Raw genomic sequence first — 14174 nt, 5'->3', positions numbered from 1 at the left:
TTGCTGCCCCAGGACAATGTTCCTTTTGGCAGGACATCTAGCCTACCGGTCATGTGGTCACAGTTACAGAAGACCCAAGGCAAGCTTGTCTAACCTGTGGCCTGCAGGCCGCATGTGGGCCAGGATGGCTTTGAATGGGGCCCAACACAAATTCATAAACTTTCTTAAAACATTATGAGAATTTTTTGTGACTTTTTTTTTTTTTTTTTTTTAGCTCATCAGCTATTGTTAGTGTTAGTGTATTTTATGTGTGGCCCAAGACAATTCTTCTTCTTCCAATGTGGCCCAGGGAAGCCAAAAGATTGGACACCCTGACCTAAGGTAATGGGGATGCGGGAGTGTGGTCTGAGGCATGGAGAGGATGTGGGATGTTCCAACAGGAAATTCAGACCATCTTCCTTCTGTTGCTGCCTCTGAAATGGGTGCCTTGGTCCTTCCCCTAGCTCATGTGTGGCGTCATTTGCAAAGAAGCACCTAACATGTAGGAAGTACTCGCGCCGATTTCAAGAACAGACGGGGAAAGCGCTTTATTTGCAAAGAATAAACCATTAATTTACACAAACTTACATCCCAGTTTATATACATTATATATAGTTTATATACACAGTATCTCACACTGGATGCTGACCCCCAAAAGCAGCATTGGGCCTGCTCCAGGCCATTCTCACAACAAAGCCCACCCCCCAATCCCAGCTGGAGGAATATAGAAATGACACACCCCGAGCCCTCCTGGAGAGAGTCCTGAAATGGATTAAAAGACAAAAATCAGCTTTCTTCTTTGTGCTCACAGGGCCTAGAGGAGCCTCCAGGCAGGGATGGGTCCTGAGGCAGCATTACAGTAGCCTAAGGACTTGCTGGTACTGGGCCAGTCTTGTGCTTTCCAGTCCAGAGGCTAGAGCTGGGAGAATGCCTTGGGAGGAGGAAGAGTTCTGATGAAGGCTGCAGCTACTCTCTCCCTGCCTGGCCAGGCTCCTGAAGGGGGCCAAGTACTTCCAGCCTGGAGTTTGTGGGTGGAAGAAAGAAGATGGCCATGTGGGACAGGAACTGCTTTACCCCCTCACTCTGCTGAGTATGGAGGTTGGTGCTTGCTCACCACTTGGGGCAGGTCATCTTCCTTCTCTGGGCCTCAGTTTCTACATAAGTAACAGGGTGGAATGTAGGTTGGGCTAGATTCCCTCTAAGGGCCTTTTTAGCTCTAAATTTCTCTGAATCTATTTGCATCCACAGGAAGTTACATAAACACACACACTCATACATGGATCAAAGTCTTTGTTTACCTCCAGGGTTCCTAGCTCTTTCCTGTTCAGCAAAAGAAATTTGGCTCAGGATGGATGAAGGGGGAAATAGGCAAATACTACTCCAGGTAACCAGTAGCCGAGCAGCCTCCGCCAGCTGTCTTTTGTGCCAGCTTGGCTGTTGAAGCCCAAGTAGCTGGCAGAGACTCCTGCCATGCAATTCTCCTTCAAACCTCTGTCATCTGCTTGACCACAAATGTCCTCGTCCCATTCTCCATGCTAGCATTGGTCCTCTGGCAAACTCACACCAGCATAATTCCAAACTGCACATCTATTTCCACATTCTCTCATCAGTAAATTGCTTTGTCACTTTGCCAATAACTTAGCAGCAATAGGGCTCCCCAGCTACCTATTGCTTCCCTCATCATCCCTCGCCCTCTAGAGTTCCTTTGGAGGGTTCAGAATGAATCAAGGGTCCAGTGGAGATCCTATTTCCTTTATCATCCCCTCCATTTCTGGAGAACAGAATGGTATCAGGATGCTCTTTAGGGGCACAATTAGGAAGACTTTTCCTCCTCTCTCCTCACACCTTTCTGGCCTCAGAACCAGTCCTCTCTTTCAGATCTTCCCTCCATCCCTGAGAGACCCTGGTAGTATCAAAGTCTCTAAGGTATGGTGGTAAGAGATAAGGAGTCACACTAGTAGTTGTGGGAAGCAGGCTGGCTCCTGTAAGCTGTCTGTAGGGTAATGAAAGGAGGACCTTGCCCACAGTAGGGGCTCCACACATGATGGTTGGTTGGTTCCTAGGATGGGTGAAAGAACATAAAGGCCACCAGTTCTGTGGGTCCCAGAGGCCTGCTGCTTCAACATGGTACCAGGAAGATTCTTCTGAACACAAGAGCTCTAAGGCTGTTGGCTGTTTTCCAAAGAAATGTCTGACTCTTTTTGCCACAGAGCCCCTGGCAGCCAAGAGGACAGGTATTACCATTGAGGAATGAAATCAGGCATCTCTGGGTTTCTCCCTAGAACTCTCAAGGATTTCAGTTCCAAATTACCACTTTTATTGGTTCTCTCTAGACCTCAAATTCCACACAGTGCTGTGGTATAATGGAACAGCTTTGGAGTCAGACCTGGCTGAAGCTCCAGGTCTGCGGCTTAAACTGGTCAAAACACTCTGAGAGTGCTACCTCTCTGAGCCTCATCTAAACAATGATGTTTGTCATATTATCAGCCTTGCCTTCTTCAAAGGAGATAATAAAAGAGAAATTATTTTCCAAACATGAAGGAGAGGTTCTTGTTGGTTTCTGCTACAACTGCGGACTGTCCAAGGCACTTTATAGGAGTTAGGGCCAGACACATGCCTGGAGTTCACCTCACCTTGGGTTGCAAGGCTGTCATTAGCAACCAGACAACGGAGGCCTAGCCCATCCCCTCTCACCCTGACCCTTGAAGGGCCAAGCAGTGTGGTTGCTTAGAAAGGGAAGGCACAGCTGAGAAATAAGTACCCGCTGTTCTTGGTGAATTTCAGCTGCCTGAAGGAACTTATTCCCCATCTCCTGAAAAGGAAACACATTTCAGGAACAAGAGGAGCAGACTTTACAAGGCTGACCTTCCCAGGTTTGGGCTGGACTTAGCACCCAGAAGCCAGGCTGAGCCCAGGCACTTTGAAGTAAGGCTCTCGAGGGTCCTACCATATGATCTGGTGGGAAGCTTGGGGTTTAGGGGAAGGTGAATTTGGACCTGAACTAGGGGGCAGATCTCTGCTCAGTGCCTAGACACTGGCTTTTCCTGAGCCTGGCTTTAGGGGAGCAGCATGAGCACCTGCGGTGACAATGCTCTGCTGTGACTTTTTGAAGCCAGAGTGAAGAAAGACTGGGTTAGTATGGCATCAGCTGCTGGCCTTTCAGGTAAGGCCTGGCCTAATGTCCACTTGGGTTGCAGCAAACTTGAACAAAATCCCTCTGTCCTATCCTCACCCCTTGCCCTTTCTAGACCAAGCAAGGCTCCGCCTTGCTAATGCCCAGGAGCAGTCTAGGATTTGGGAATTTAGAAGGCTGTGGTGAGGGCTACCTGCTAAGAGTCACAGGTACCAGAAATTGAAGGGACTTCTGGAGGTCATCCAGTCCAACCCTTTGTCCCCAGACAGAATTCGATTAGGAATGGATGAAAAACATTTGTACTGCTTAATAAATGGAAAATTCTGTTTGTGCCCAGGTAAGCTAAAGAATATCCCAGACTCACACGACCACAGGTCCCAGGTTAGGCACCTGTCTCAGACAGAGGTAGGCTCTGTGGAGAAAGAAGACAGGAGTTCTAGTCAGGCTGGGAATGGGGGAAACTAGAAGGTGACCCCAGGGAATTTTCTGAGTGTGGAGCACAGCTGTAAATAAAATGAGAGACATGTGACCCAAGTACGGATTCAGGGTCTTATGCGGGCAGGGTCTTGTGGCCATTCCCTGTGATTGTTCCAAAGCACAGCAAACTTCCCAAAGCCCAGCAAGCTGCCACGGTGTGGCTGTCAGCCGGAGTGGGAAGAGCACTCCGACCCTCCTGCAGGCCACAGTATAGAGCAGAAAGAAAATTCCCACTGCCAAGGATGCTCCTTGGCAGGTTTCTCTCATGGTCTCTGCCAAAAGCACCTGCCTTTTCCCTCTCTGGCCTTCTTCTTAGGCTGCAATGCTCCCTTCCCACTCCGCCCCAGCCACTACCCTACCCAAGAGAGGAGCAGCAGCCCCCTTGGGGTCAGATGTCCACCCCCAGAGTCTGGAGTGCACCTTTGCTTTCTCTGGCCTGCTGCCCTGGATCCTCATTTTAGTGCAACAAACAATAGATCTGACAACAGGGACCTCGGGGTTGAAGAGTCATGCCATAAGCCAGTCAACATGGAACCAAAGAAGGTTCTGCTTCATGTAAACCCTGGGGCTCCATCAACTGTCCTGTTAACTCAAGGTCATTCTGGAAAGTCAAGCAGGCCTTGTCACCCTGGAGTCACTGGGGAATAAATAACACTGGGGCATTTCTCTCTGCGGCTGCAACAGCAATACACCTCACTCCACAGCAGCACTTAGAGGTTCTGGGAGTCCTGGCTCCCAAACCCCAGGAAGGGGCATGGACAGAGGCAAAATGGGGGGAATCTAGGATGCAGGGGCTTCACCCAGCCTGATGGCCCCAAAGAACGTGGTGTGCTTGCTCATGTTGATGGAGATGTCAGCGTGCACCATCTTGACGGCAATCTTCTGCCGGGCCTTGAGGAGGCAGACGCCTGCGGTATAGCAAGTGTTGTAGTTGGTCTTGCCCGTCTCGATGCTGCGTGTGCACTGCAGGAAGGGCTTCTCATCCACCACCACCTCATAGCTGGCAAAGTCAGTGAAGTTGATGTAGTATACCTGAGTGAGAGGCAACAAGAAGGGATTGGGGAAGAGAGGAAAGAGAGGGTGGAGGGCCCTCCCTGTGGTGAATTGACAGAATCTTCTCAGATGAACTGTCAGTATACCCCATGGATGGGGCAGTGCCATGTGAAGGCGTGCTAGCTGGCCAACAGGAAAGGCAGGGTGACAGGCTGATGCATTGTCCTTCCCCTAGTCCATGGGGCTCAGCTGGCTGAGCAAACCTTTCTTACAACAGCACACCTGTCGTAAACTCTGTAAGGCTAAGAACCATGCCCTATTTGCAGCTTCACCGTGTCCCCATTCCCCCGCCCACCCCTGCCCCAGCCCTGACATGAAGCAGAGTGCTCTGCACATAACAGGTGTGCACACAGTGCCGTAGACACAAACTGACTTCCATTCTTGAGCCCCACGGACTATTTGTGGAGAAACTTAGAAGTCACTGATTCCCCAGAGAGGGCATGTAACAACTTGCGATTTCTTCAGCTCCTTAACAGAAGCTTATTCAGCTTGCACCACCCCTCCCCTGTGCCTGGACTCCCTTCACTGATTCACAGTGCCCCTTGGGCCTCCCATTTGATGATTGAGGAAACAGGTCCAGAGAGATGGAGAGCTAGCTACTGCAAACAAGACAAAGAATTTGGAAAAGCCCAGGCCCCTAACTTTGTGGCCAGAAGGAAGCACTAACTTATGCTCAGTGGCCTAATGTCATGGGGATTTTCCCAGCCTGCATGGGCCACTCTCAATTCTCTCCTAGGCTCAGAAAATTAATTTTTCCATCCTTCACTACCCTTATCCATCATACCTCACACCAAGTTTGGATCTGCCGCCCGCCCCCACCACGTGGAGCTTGGCTCATAGGACATCAGGGTTATGCCCATGTGCCCCGTGGGTGTTGGGACTCTCAGATATCACTGTAAATCATTTTATGAAAGGTCATTCCATCAGCTCTTCAGGTGGGAACAGCATATTTGGGTGCCATATACGGGTCAGGACCCAAGCTACACCGGAGCGCTCAGTATGCCTAGCAGATGCTTGTTAGCCCACCTTCTCTGGCCACTCTCATGTGACACCCATCTGTTGGCTCCACAGTCCTTCTGTCCACCTGCCTGCTTGCTGCCCACCCCACAAAAATCCCAACGTCATGGCTCATCTTCCTTTATCTCCAAGGAGCCACCCCCATGGAGGCAAACAATTCAACAATGGGGGAATGGAAGTAGATGGACGCTGGTGGACTTGGGGAGCGGGCCCAGGGCAGGAAGAGGACAAAAGCAGAGGGAGAAAGGGCTGGGAGAATGACAGCAGGAAGGAGGCAAGAATAGAGGAATAGAAAGATAGGGAAACAAATGGGAGAAAGAGGAAGGAAAGACAGTCAGAAATCTTTTTGAGGTGGAAAGAAAGTCTGCAGGAGCACTATTCATTATAACGTCCGAGCCAGCAGTGTTGAGGGGAAGGGTTCTCAGTAACCCTGGAACTGACTTTCAAAGAATATACTGAGACCAAGTTCAAGTTTGGCAGTGCAGCCAAACAGCTCAGAGGGTAAACAGGGGCCTGAGGCCCTGCAGGAGAGAATCAGATGGCAGGGTGTGGGAGGGGCCTTTTTCACAGTTTTTCAATAATATTTGGCTAGGGAAAAACAAAACAAAACAAAACAAAAGAAGCTGGCCCCCTCTCTCTTTCCTCCTTTCAACTCCCTCCCAGTGCCGGTCCCCCCACCCCCTCACCCAAAACAGGAAGTTAGCCATTGGATGGTCTTGGCTGGCTCCACAGTGCCCCTATGTGGCCTGCACCGGATCTGCATTCTGGATATAAGAAGAGTTAGGCCTAAGACCGTACTCACTTCTACCTGACTATAGATGAAGTAGGTGCCGTCCACCAGTACCTCCAGCTCCCCGCTGCGGGGATGTAGCTTAAACACCTTGGGGTTCATAGTGATGCGAGACCAGTCATTGAGCACTCCACCTGAAAGATCTCAGTATGAGAGAAGGGCAGTCACTCAGTACATGTCAGAATAATCGAGGCAACAGAAAATAAATACCAAGGAGTTCACAACCCCCACCCCTATCCCAGTGCAACCAGGGTCACCTAGAAGGCCAAACTTTAAGAAGAGCATTTGAAAGCAGAGAAGCTGTTCTGTTTGTAAAGCAGCTGCCAGGCCTGCTTCAGGGCTCCTGGGCTCTGCCTGTCTGTCTTTATCCTTCCTTTCTTGACCCTTGCATCTGGAAGGGTCTTTAACCAATACCTTCTAGCTGGAATTTGCCGGTGGAGGATGAGAGTGGGCATGCTGCCCTATTTTCTTTGTTGTTATGGGGCCTGCACCGGCAAAATTCAGACACTGAGTGGCAGGCTAGGTCTTATTATTCAATTTTACTTTCCCAGCCAGAGCTCCTGAATCCCTCTCTTGTCTCATAGGTTCATGGGTTTTCTCTTTCTCCTTAAGAGATTCTTTTTTACGGTTGTTCCACACCCACAGCTTTCTGGAAAGCCTCCCCGGGAGGAAACCACTCAGCCCACTGTCTATCTGGAGAACCTTAGGGATTAGAGATGATTCAGACTCCATGGCAACTGGGGCTACTGACCACTAGTACCAGGGCCCCATAGGTGAGAGGGATCCTTATGAGAGTGAAGGATAGACTGGCAGGCTGCAATAGAGCCAGCTGGGAGGATAGGAGCCGAGGCACTCTTGGCAAAGCATCTGTCTCAGCCCCACCCCAGGCAGGGGTGGAGGGGGCAGTCATACTCCTTTGGACAGCGGAAGCCAGTGTATGAGGATGGAGGAAAAACTTCTCTTTCCATCCTGAAGAAAGAGGAATGTTCCTTCCCACCATCAGAGGAGGACATCCAAGCCCAGGGAGCCTTTTCCCCTCTAAGCCATCCATCCTGCACCCAAGAAATTATATTTTATAAGTCCATCTTTGGCCAGTTTCAGTAGGCCTGCCTCTCTGAGAGGTGAGGAAACAGGCTTTCTGGAAAAGGTGACCATCTTTCCTTGAGGTGGTAAGTAGATGGGCTAGGAGCTGCCCTGGCTCTGTCCCATCAATGGACCGCTCTGCATGACGTCCTCCAACCCCTGACCCCATCACTTCTTTTTTTTTTTTTTTGAGATGGACTGTCACTCACTCTATCACCAAGGCTGGAGTGCAGTGGTGTGATCTTGGCTCACTGCAACCTCCACCTCCCGGGTTCAAGTGATTCTCCTGCCTCAGCCTCCTGAGCAGCTGGGATTACAGGTGTGTGCCACTATGCCCAGCTAATTTTTGTATTTTTTGTGGAGATGGGGTTTCACCATGTTGGCCAGGCTGGTCTCAAACTTTTGGCCTCAAGTGATCTGCCAGCCTTGGCCTCCCGAAGTGCTGGGATTACAGGCGTGAGCCACTGCACCCCACCCCCATCACTTCTTCTGGTAGTACTAAAGGTCAGCACAGACCACCTCTGAGGATTGGCCCAGAGGGGCTGGAAACAATCTTATTATGTGGCAGTGGGAGCAAAATCAGTGGCTGCTGGCACAGAATAAGCACTATCCATCTAGATACCCAAACAAATCTATTTTGGCCTGTCTCTGGCCTCCCTGGACAGGTGGGGATCATGGCCCACTCAGGGCCTTGGGGTCCCCAGCAGGACCAATTGGGTTTTGGTGCCATTGTGTTCCTATTTACACTTCTGAGGCTACTAAGTCAGATATGGAGGTGGCAGTCAGGGAAAGTAGCTAAATACAGTCATTAAGGAAACTCAGCACAGCCAGTTCAGGACTGACTGAGTTCTTAGAAACTGTCCCCATGTAGCTGTTTTTTTTAACCCTCCTTTACCGTTTCTGTACTCACAACCCCTCCCTTCCACCCCAAGCTCTGTAAGCATCTGGCATCTTGGCTAGCTTGCTGCTTCCCAAGGCTCCTGGGGGTTCACACATTTTAGGCTTCATGCACTCTGGGGACTGGACATTATTCCAAAGTGCTGTTCTTTCATGAATGTTCATGTCTCTTTGGGGGAAGAAAATGAACCTAATCATTCAGTGGAGTGTACATACATATCACTGAAGTAGCATAGGGGAGAGGAAAGAGTCAGGAAGACGTAGTTTTGAATCCTGGCTCCTAAACTAACTTGACTAAGAAATATTGGGAAAGTTAATTAACCTCTCTGAATTTCACTTTCTGTCTTTGTAAAAAGGAGCTCATACCTACCTCATAGGGTGGTTGTGAGGACTGAATGAAATTAAAGACAAAGAAAGTATGCTGAGAACTCTAAAGTATCGTACAAATATGAGACAGTATGATTTATTATGGTATTATCCAATCTCTCTGGGACTCTGTTTCCCCATCTTTTAAATTCAGGGATTACAGCAAATCAGTGTTTCTTAACCCCATTAAACACGTTCTCCTTTTTGATAGACACTAGCATCTTAAATTCCCTGGAGATTCTAACATGCCTCACCTTCCCTGAGAGATGCAGCCTGTCTGCCCACCTGTGTAGATCCATCAGACAAGAAAAATTTAAGTTTACATAGTTTTACTTTCTATAATTTGTATTGTGAAAATATTAATCTAACTATACATATCTCCATGGTGGCTCTGATATAACCTCCATCCCCTGAGAATGCCTGGGCTAGATGATGTCTCAAGTCCCTTTCAGCTCCATCATCAGTGATTCTAAAACAATTTGGGTGTAGCAACTGGTCTTGATGCCAGCAATTGCTCAGGACAGCCAGTAGAGGGCATGATGGAGCAAAGAATGACTTCGTATGCCAAGGGTACCTCAGGGGCCTGGGAGGAACTAGGCTGGGTGATTATTTGGAGGCTGGGGAGGAGGGAGGGGAGAAGCTCCTCTTTGGGAGAGAGCCTATTTTGATTCTTACCATTCTTGACTTGAATTGCTGACCCTTGGCCCTGTAGATGCACCACAGCTGGCTGGCAGGATGAGAAGGATAGAGAGTAGTTACTACGAGTAATGGCTGCTTGCTCAGCCACCGGTCCCATGTTTCCATCCTGGTTTCTAGTTGTCTATTGTAATCCAATTCTGATCCCTCTCCCCTGTCTTGGGATGTTACTGACTACATTTCTACTAGAGGGTAATATGATTTTGTAGCTCTACCGCTTCCTAGCTATGTGACCTCAACCAAATGTAATGCCTCTGAGCCTCATTTCCCTAACTGTAAAATGGGGATTATAAGAATGTCTGGCCTCTCTCACAGGGATGTCTGAAGATCAAATGAGGTGATGGATATAAAATTGCCCTGCAAGCCGTCAAACACTGTGCAGCTGTGTAGATTTATCACTGTGGCCACATAGCTGTAGCGAGGGAGGCTGAGATGAGACAAGGCAAGGCAGCAGAACCTGCCAATAGAGACAGATTAGGAAGCTCAAAGACTGGGAGGAGCTCTTCAGGCCATTAAGGCAGACGCCCAGGCTAGGCTGGGCCTGGAGCTGGTTGGCTGTTTTTCAAGGACATACTCTTCAACTCTTCAGCTCCGGATCCCAGGTGGTCTGAGAGCCGACAAGGTGTCTGGGGTGGCTGGGGAGTTGGAGGCTCAGGTGAATAGGTCTGACTGGCAGCTTATTTCAGCTGACTACTGGGCCTGGCTATGGTGATCCTGGGGTCTCCTGTGGAATGAGGAAAAATGATCCTGGCAAGACACCCTTTCCTTAGCTAAAAACATGCCCTGGGGCAAAGCTTTTCTATTCATAGAGATGGGAGGGAGCTGTGAGTGAAAACCCTCAGAATCTCCAGGGTGTTCTCATGAAATAAAGCCTCAGGAAATCTAATAAGAAGCTAATTTAAAGGTGGCTCTAGCCTGTGGCTTTCCCTCCTACCCAAGAAGAGAGCAATCCCCAGCCAACCTGGTTTTCTCGAGTGCCAGCTTTATCAGCAGCACCTGCAAAATAGGACAGGACAATCAGAGGGCATGATCTTTTGACTTCCTTTTCCCCTCACCTGAGCAGCTAGCGGTGGTGAGCCATGCTCCCTGCAGCCAGCCCTGTCTGAGCTTTATTCTCCAGGGCTCAGAGCTGGAGGAAGTGTCAGAGTGCACCCCTTCTGTTTCCTGCCCTGACCTTCATCTTCGGTGGGCCCAGCACCCAGCAGGGAAACTTCTGAGTATTGCCTCTGGCCAATATTAGCCCAAGGCAAGCCCCACCAGGCACCCATGGAGAACAATGAGAGAGCATTCCCATCACTGTGTGACCCTGAGGCAATGGCATTGGCTTCTCTAGTCTTTTGCTCCCTTTCTATTAATTTTCTTCATAGAGCCCACTGCTATTTGTAAATATCTTGTTTCTTTGTTCTCTCTTCCTCTAGGAGATAAACTCTATAAGAAAAGGGACCATGTATCAATATATCTCTTTGTATACAGAAAGTGCTCAATATTTAAGGAATGATTGGATGAAAAAAAATCTCTAACTCCATCTCTCGTGGCCATGGTAACACTGCTTAGCCCTGTGTGAAGTACAAGTTAAAGAATCTGAATCCTGCTGCAGAATTCTTGCCCCTGGAGAAATCAGCTGTAAGGGTCCATTTCTTTAAAGCCCCAAGATACAGGGCAGGGGAGTGAGGAGCAGGAGAAAGAAATAACAACTGACATTAGCCCAGGCAGTCTGACTCTTGTCAACTCCAATTAGGCAGGTTTGGATCTGCATTCATACCTTTCGGATGCCCTTCAGGGCTTAAGGAGAAAGATGCAAAGGGATGAAATGACATTTGAATGGCAAGTGTGGTAGGGTAAGGATCTAGTGCAAGAAGCACTTGGTTCCTGGACAGGACAGCCTTGGTGCCTGAGTTTGCTTCATCCACAGCCTGAGTGACTCTTAAGTTTCTAACTTCTTGACCATTAGTGACTACTTGCTATGGGAAAAGCACTTCAGACTTCATAAGATGAAACTATCCTAGGGCTTGTCATTTTGTTCAGTCCTCAACTTTCTACTCCATAGCCTGTTTCTATGCAAACATCAGCATGTGGAGCTAGATGCTGGGAATCAGAGAAGATTAAATCTATTCCCCACTGGAACTCCAGTGAACCACCAGGGCCTCTGTCTCTGGCTCATATGAGTTTTACTGGTCCACTACAGGGAGGCCAAGAGTCAGGGAGGGCTTGTAACAGAAGGGTTGAGATGCGGCAAGAACAGGTGGCCTGTCCTTGACAGGTTGGTAGATATAAGAAGCTAGAGCAGGCCAGGCCCTACTGGCTTGTCCAATTCCTAGTTTTACACTGGGCTAGGAGATCTGCATCCCTTATTGCACACCAACCCCATCTCCACCGTTTGAAACTGCTCTCAGGATCACCCACTCCTGCTCTCCTAAAGTACTTGTAAGGCACCTGGTGGGTACAGAGACAGGGGAACTCACCAGAAGGTCCCTGGAGGCCAGGAGGTCCTTGAGGACCAGGAGGACCTGGAGGACCAGGTGGTCCCATAACAGTTGTTCCTGGAATTCCAGGAATCCCTGGAATTCCTGGGGGTCCCTGGGGTCCTGGAGGTCCTGGGGGTCCTGGAGGGCCATTGGGTCCAGGAGGTCCTGCTTTCTTTCCTGAAAAATAGGATTCAGTGTTACTTTTTTTTTTTTTGAGACGGAGTCCTGCTCTGTTGCCCAGGCTAGAGTTCAGTGGCACGATCTCGGCTCACTGCAACCTCCACCTCCCGGGTTCAAGCAATTCTCCTGCCTCAGCGTCTGGAGTAACTGGGATTACAGGCGCGTGCCACTGCGTCCGGCTAATTTTTGTATTTTTAGTAGAGACGGGGTTTCACCATGTTGGCCAGGCTGGTCTCAAACTCCTAACTTCGGGTGATCTGCCCGCCTCGGCCTCCCAAAATGCTGGGATTACAGGCGTAAGCCACCGCGCCTGGCCTCAGTGTTACATTTGTAGTTATTTCCTGCGATGAGTGTACTGTCAGGAGTTCTACAGACTTCTGAGGACACAAAGTCAGCTCTCTGGGAGGCCCTGCTAAAGAGTTGGATACCTTTATCACACATCTGTGTCTCCCTGTCTCCATCTGTCTTGTGCTTTCTCTCCCCTCCCCCCACTCCCTTTTGTGAATATGCATTTACAAAGCTAGGTTTGAGCATATAGAAATAAGTGGCCCTCCAGGAGATCAGTCTGTGTCTGTGGGAAAACAGACACAGTCATGGGATAGTAGAAGTGCTACCTTAGTGGGTAGGGACCAAATGCTGAAGAGGTCAGAGAAGGTTTCAAAAAGGAGGTTACATTTTAGCTGAGTCCAAAGGATGAGAACTACCAAATGATTAGACCTATGGGTCACTTTGTGGTTCTTTTTAGAATTGGGCTATTGTTGAAGAATGTGGAGCTTTTATGTTTACTGCCCAGTTTGGTGGACTTGATGTCGATAACAAGAGGAAGCCGTACAGCCTGGCCTTAGGAACAGTATCAGCTCCAGGAAGGTTCCTCCAGAAGTCAGGATGTACAGGAAATGGAGGTTGGGATGGGGATAGTGCTAGTTGGGAATGAGGAATGGGAAGGAGTTTTGGAGATGGGGGAATGGAGAAGGAGGAAGAGAGGCACGGAAAGAGGAGGAGGGAGAGAGAGAGATATTGAGAAACAGGAAAGAAGCAGAGACAGAGAGTAGAGAGAGCTGAGGAGGAGGCAGCAGGTTTCACTTTCTCAGCTGACCTCTGTAAACTCTGGGACCTTTTAAAAACTGACCTTTTAAAAGATCTCTGGGAAAGGAAATTCTGCAAACTCCATAGTAACATGTTACAATGTTTATTGCCCCTCACTGCTCACTGTTAGGAAGTTCTCTGGTATATTAACTGACGTCCCTCTTGTGGCAGTTTAAGCTCTTATTCTATTTGTGTAGACAGAGAAGAATATACATATACATAATAATCCTTATATATGAAAAGAAATTAAGTTACCCACCAACCTCTATTTCTATGGGCTAAATAATCCAGCTTCCCAAAGTCTTTCCTCAGAAGTCCTATTCTCAAATGTATTATTAATCATGCCCACCAACTCTTTCCCCTTTCCTCCTTGCTATCCTTCTAGAACAATCTCGACCCTCCTATTTCATATTCCAGTCCTTTCAACATTCCCACCAGGATGCAGTTATCTTAAATGAGTCATAACTGTGGTCTTGAACCAAAACCTCCAGCTCCTCCTGTTGACTTCCTCTGCTCTGTGCAGCTCCACTCAAAGACTACATGTAGGCACAGGTCTTCTTCCTTCCTTCACCACCTTCTCACAATTTTATGGAAAGTTTCAGGAATGGAAGCCTGTTTCCAGACTTCATCACAATGTCTTCACCTGAGGTAGTTTCTTAGTTTTAAATACAATCTTCTCCAGTCTCACTAAAAACCTTCTTACTGACTCTGACTTCTTGCTCCCCAGACCCTTAGGCAGGAGAATCTTGTCCTGATTTATCAGGTCCTCCTTTAAGAACAATGCCTCATGGCCAAGAAACCAAATCCTCATGGCAATGCCACTCAAGAGGCCAGTTGTCTATGTCTAACCACATCTGCATTTGGAATGAAACCATGGGGTCATCGTGGGGTCTCTTCCTCAGAAAGGAAGGAAAGGAAGGTCCAGAGAACATCTCTTCCAGAAGAGTCCCTG

General features: G+C 48.7%; 1 protein-coding gene across 4 annotated transcripts in view; it reads right to left on the bottom strand.

Annotated features, from left to right (window-relative positions):
• Window positions 1-501: 501 nt before the first annotated feature.
• Window positions 502-14174, bottom strand: part of EDA (ectodysplasin A) — a 413848-nt gene continuing 400175 nt past the window's right edge. Inside the window, exons 4-8 of one of the 4 annotated variants that reach the window (XM_054544688.1) lie at window positions 11954-12133; window positions 10453-10487; window positions 9471-9522; window positions 6462-6583; window positions 502-4621 (exon numbers count right to left, since the gene is read on the bottom strand). In XM_054544688.1, the coding sequence (XP_054400663.1) occupies window positions 4370-4621; window positions 6462-6583; window positions 9471-9522; window positions 10453-10487; window positions 11954-12133 (641 nt within the window). In that variant the 3' untranslated portion in view covers window positions 502-4369. Of the gene's footprint in view, window positions 4622-6461; window positions 6593-9470; window positions 9523-10452; window positions 10488-11953; window positions 12134-14174 lie in introns of all 4 variants that reach the window. The other 3 variants (XM_024241143.2, XM_024241141.3, XM_024241142.2) reach the window with 3 other exon arrangements.

The sequence above is a fragment of the Pongo abelii genome, chromosome X (genome assembly GCF_028885655.2).
Source record: "Pongo abelii isolate AG06213 chromosome X, NHGRI_mPonAbe1-v2.0_pri, whole genome shotgun sequence".
NCBI classification, from domain to species: domain Eukaryota; kingdom Metazoa; phylum Chordata; class Mammalia; order Primates; family Hominidae; genus Pongo; species Pongo abelii.
The sequence above is the reverse complement of the archived record's forward strand: the minus strand, read 5'-3'. Positions and strand labels throughout refer to the sequence as shown.